The sequence below is a fragment of the Octopus bimaculoides genome, chromosome 17, assembly GCF_001194135.2.
Source record: "Octopus bimaculoides isolate UCB-OBI-ISO-001 chromosome 17, ASM119413v2, whole genome shotgun sequence".
NCBI classification, from domain to species: domain Eukaryota; kingdom Metazoa; phylum Mollusca; class Cephalopoda; order Octopoda; family Octopodidae; genus Octopus; species Octopus bimaculoides.
Window position 1 is genome coordinate 51971514 of NC_068997.1, and position 4877 is coordinate 51976390.

A 4877-nucleotide genomic window follows, 5' to 3' on the forward strand; every position below is an offset into this window, starting at 1 on the left:
AATATGATTGTCTATACACATAAAATATATATACAATATGTATATTTTTACCTTTTTTTCACCTATGTATAGAAGCGCCCTTGTGTTCATGTATATATGCTTGCTTAAGTTGTATGTCCGTACTCCTCGTGTTTTTCGTCTGAGAATGTACGTATGTTGCATGCGTGTAGGCTTTGCAATATATGTATATATATATATATATATGTATATACATATATATGTACTTATGTATGTATAAACATATGCATATGTATACGTACACATATATATGCATATATATTTATACATATAGATATGCACATATAAATATATATATATATATATATATATATATATATATATATATATATATATACACATATATATATATATATATATATATATATATATATACATATATATATATATATGTACAAGTGTATACATATACGTACGTAAATGTACGCATATATACATATATATACACACATATATATGTATGTATATATATATATATATATATATATATATATACAAAGCTATTACATTCTGCAACTGATGATGATATCCACGAACAATGGTGAGTGTAATAAACTTTTGTCTTTCATGTTTTATATTCCATCCTAAGACGTTTCACACTGCTGCTGCTCTGGCCGTTACTGCTTCACCTGTAGTCGATGCTGCTGCTGATGCTGCTGCTGATGCTGCTTCTGCTGCCGCCGGTGCTACTGCGGCTCCCCGTGTAATCCATGTCTTTAAAAATGAGATGCTTTCTGCATTAATCATCATTTATGATTGCAATAACAATGATAATAATTTCTTTATTAGTTTACGATTTGTCTTTGTTGCTGATGTTGTATCTTTTTTTTTATATTGTTTTTTTTTTTATTTTTGCTAACTCAATTCTCTCAGAAATATTATTATTATTATTATCCATAACATTATTCATCATTTATCTAAATTTTTTTTCTTTTTAATATATAATTGCTGTCAATTACTCTCCGTCTTTTTCTCATCAATAATTCCTTCATATATATATAATATAATATATTTATTTATTTATTAATTTGTTTTATTTATCTATTCAGTTAGTGGGCTTGGTGAACTGGATAACGAACTATCTCTTTTTCTTTGTAGCCGCTCGTAGCAGTCTTTATAATAGTCTCTCTCACGTGTAACCAGTCCAATTTGGCGTTGTATAACTGACAACTGTTGCTGCAAAGATTTGTTCGTCCGCTCCAACTCGTTTCGCTGTTGCATGCGTTTTGAACGACAATTTTGGGCGTAACCCCTATTTTTCAGCGTCCTACGTTTCTGTTTCAAACGACTCACTTCGTCTTTCGGAAACCCGTGTAGCCGCTTATTGAGGTCACGTACCGGCAGCGATACCAGTTCGTCATCATTGAGCTCACATTTGGCGAGATCGGGCGACGAACGCGCTTTGAAGCTCCTTTTTATACACACTGATGATGATGATGCGGACGTTGATGAAGATATGGACGAAGTGCTGTTTTTCCTTGACTGGCTTCTGCTGCTTCCCAAATTCGGGTTTGGTGAGGAGTTGCTTAGAAACAAATCTAACACTCCGTTCTGAGATATGTCGTGATTGCTGTGTGTGTTTGTGAACCAGTAGATTTCCTCCATGAAGTTTTTAACGGGTGGCTGCAAGCTGGTCACGTCCGGAGACGCTGATGACATGCTCGACTCTCCATCATCGGGACTGGTCGGTGCCGATTGGGAACACTCCGATATATTACTACAGCATGTGCTTGAGAAACGATCCTTGTCGGACTCCATTTTAATTACTGGTACCATCTCCAGTTGTTCCAGATCAAAGTCTGTGATATACTCATCTGTCAGATGCTGTGTCGACTCCATTGAGTAAAGTAACGAGATTCACCCCTCCTCTTTTTCTTTGGATCTGGGTCACCGTCAGACAGTACCGGAAAAGAAAAGAAAAAGGAGAAAGAATATAAATACGTATATCCGTGTAGATATAATAAAATGTAATATAGTATAATATTGCACAGTATAATATCATATATATATGCAACAAAATGTCTGTAAACTAGAAACGCCTGAATTAATATTACCCTTAACGAAATTAGAATCCCAATGAAGAACAATCACGCATTATCAATGTAAAGACATGGACAGAAAGACAGAAAGACTGACAGATAGATAGACAGACAAACAGATAGACAGATAGACAGACAGATACACAGACAGACAGACAGATATATAGATAGACAAACAGACAGGCAGATAGATAGGCAGACAGACAAACAGATAGACAGATAGATAGATCGACAGACAGACAGACAGATAGATAGATAGATAGATAGATAGATAGATAGATAGATAGATAGATAGATAGATAGATAGATAGATAGAAAAATGAACACCTTTAACCACAAAGGCAAGGAATATCGCAGAAAATCAGTGCGCATTTTATGGCAGCAGTCGCAGTGTTTGGTTTAGAGCCAAGGGGCGGCTGAAATACTTTTATGCTTCATAAGATGAATTCAAATCGTCTTTTACAAAATAGTTTCCGTGAGTTAACCGTGTTTGCTAAGGTTACAGTGCATTTCAAATGTGCTCTCTTTATATTAGTTTGAAACTTAAGATACAGTTCTTCACCAGACATGTCAACTAACCCGTTATTGATCGGATTTATACCAAATATTGCTGCCTGTACTGGTTCCATTGAAGGCAGTGATCATCGGGATAAGATACTTCTAACAAACTTTGAATTACATTGCAATGTTTTTTTTTTAATTGAAAGATTAGAATTTTGGTTGAGGAAATGTATCACAGGATTTCATAAAATGGTTAACTTGCTGCACAAGATTTGTTTAATAAACTCAAACGCTCTTTTATTGTTAAATCCTTCAAAATCTTAACACTTTCAGATAACTTTTACCCTGACATAATGGAGTCATAAAATAGGCATAGCCGCACAGTTTCTCGTAAGTTACAAGGAATAACATGACGGACTTTGAACCAGATATTTAAACTCTCTAATGTGTAATCGATATTTGATTACAGTCGTAAAAAATTGACTTCCAGTACAAGAACGGTGAAACCGTATGAAATATTTCTCTTCTAGAATTTTCAGAAGGAAGATCCTATCAGGTATATTTATGATATAAATCTAAGGCAGCGAGCTGGCAGAAATGTTAGCACGCCGGACGAAAAGCTTTGCGGTGTTTTGTCTATCTTTATATTCTGAGTTCAAATTCCACCGATGTCAACTTTACCTCTCATCTTTTCGGGGTCGATAAATTAAGTACCAGTTGCGTACTGGAGTCGATCTAATTGACTGGCCCCCTCCCCCAAAATTTCTGGCCTTGTACCTAGAGTAGAAAGGGATATAAAGCTATTGACTATCTACATTTCATTATTCCAGTCCAGATGTTCCATATAATAACGACGGGATCGAATCACTTTATAAAACGTAAAAATAAAATGAAGGAAAAACTAGACTAATTTAGAGCACCATTGCCATAAATATAATAATGGTAATTTAATAAGATATATGGAATAATATAAAATGATACAATTTATATTTAATTTTATATGGCGATATTTAAATAATATTAGCTTTACATTAATATTCTATATGTACCCACTTGTAATAAGAGAAGATTTAAGAGCGAAATTCTGTAACAGATGTATTCATTGTCCTTCTCTGAAGTTGTGTGCGAAACAGCACTTTAGTATATCAATAAATACTTATAAATTAGTTATAGCTGTTTTATGAAACCCGGTTAAACATATGTTTATTTTATTAGGTTGGAAAAAAAAGCCCTGTCACATTTTATTAATTTGAGGGTACTTTATCAATACTTGCGATAAAATAAGCATTAATTTTTACCTCCTAACAGTTCTTTTCTTTTTCTCTAACGCAGATTACTTTATAGTGTTGTGGTTCAATTCGTATTGATTTTACCCGTTTAAAATGAATTCAGATCAAACCTATAAATGAAACAGCTTTCTGAATGAATTCAAAAGGACACTTCAGTAATGGAAGCGCCAAGAAATACTCGTTTTGTCTATGGAAACGAAGCTTTAAGTATCCAGCGATGCCGACGATGGTTTGAACAGTTTCTCGCTGAAAATTTTTCTGTCGACCAAGTTCTCACAATATGAAGATATCTGAAAACCGTAGTCGAGAAAAATCCATAGCAAAGGGCACAGGAAACAACAGATCAATTCAATTCAAGTCACACTTCGATCATAAAGCATTTTCGTGAGCTATGAGGAGTCTCAACTTTGTCAATGGATCATTCATCATCTGACTGCTTCTCAATTTCTTGAAAAAAACTGCCCCCTGTTTGTCATTGAACTTATTCTGGATACAAATCATCGTAAAAGATGTGAAGCGGATTTTCTAAAATCATACCCAACCGAAACTAGAACGGTTAACTCGCAATAAAGAAGGAGAATCCACACCGCCCAAAGCATGACTATACATAAAAAAAAGTTATGCTCTACGTTTGCTGGGATGTGAAAGGTGTCATCTGTCAGGAAGTGCTAGACCAAAACGAAGCAGTTAATGTAGAGAAGTATTGTCGTCTCTTAGAAGCATGGCACAAAAAGTGCAGAAAAAGTGCGCATCATCGGTCTTTTGTAAAATTGTGTTGCTCTCACTCGATAATGTAAGACGCATATTGACCCAGGAAAAGGTTCTAGCACTAAATGCGAAAGTTGTGCTCTGACCTCCTTACGCTCTAGACTTTGCTTCAGCAGACGACTATCTTTTCAGATTATTGCAGCTTCATTTAGAAAGAATGTAGGTTATTAATTGTGAAGACTTTAAAAGGAATACTGACTTTTTTTTTTTACTTCGAACCGACACAATTTTAAGCCCGTAGAATCAACAATTTGTCAAATAG

At 34.5% G+C, this 4877-nt stretch overlaps 1 protein-coding gene across 1 annotated transcript in view; it reads right to left on the reverse strand.

Annotated features, from left to right (window-relative positions):
• Positions 1 to 494: 494 nt before the first annotated feature.
• LOC106877814 (transcription factor MafA) overlaps positions 495 to 4877 on the reverse strand; it is a 17807-nt gene continuing 13424 nt past the window's right edge. The window contains exon 2 of the mRNA XM_014926831.2: positions 495 to 1900. Coding sequence (XP_014782317.1) covers positions 1060 to 1857 — 798 coding nt within the window. The 5' untranslated portion in view covers positions 1858 to 1900 and the 3' untranslated portion in view covers positions 495 to 1059. The remainder of the gene's footprint in view (positions 1901 to 4877) is intronic.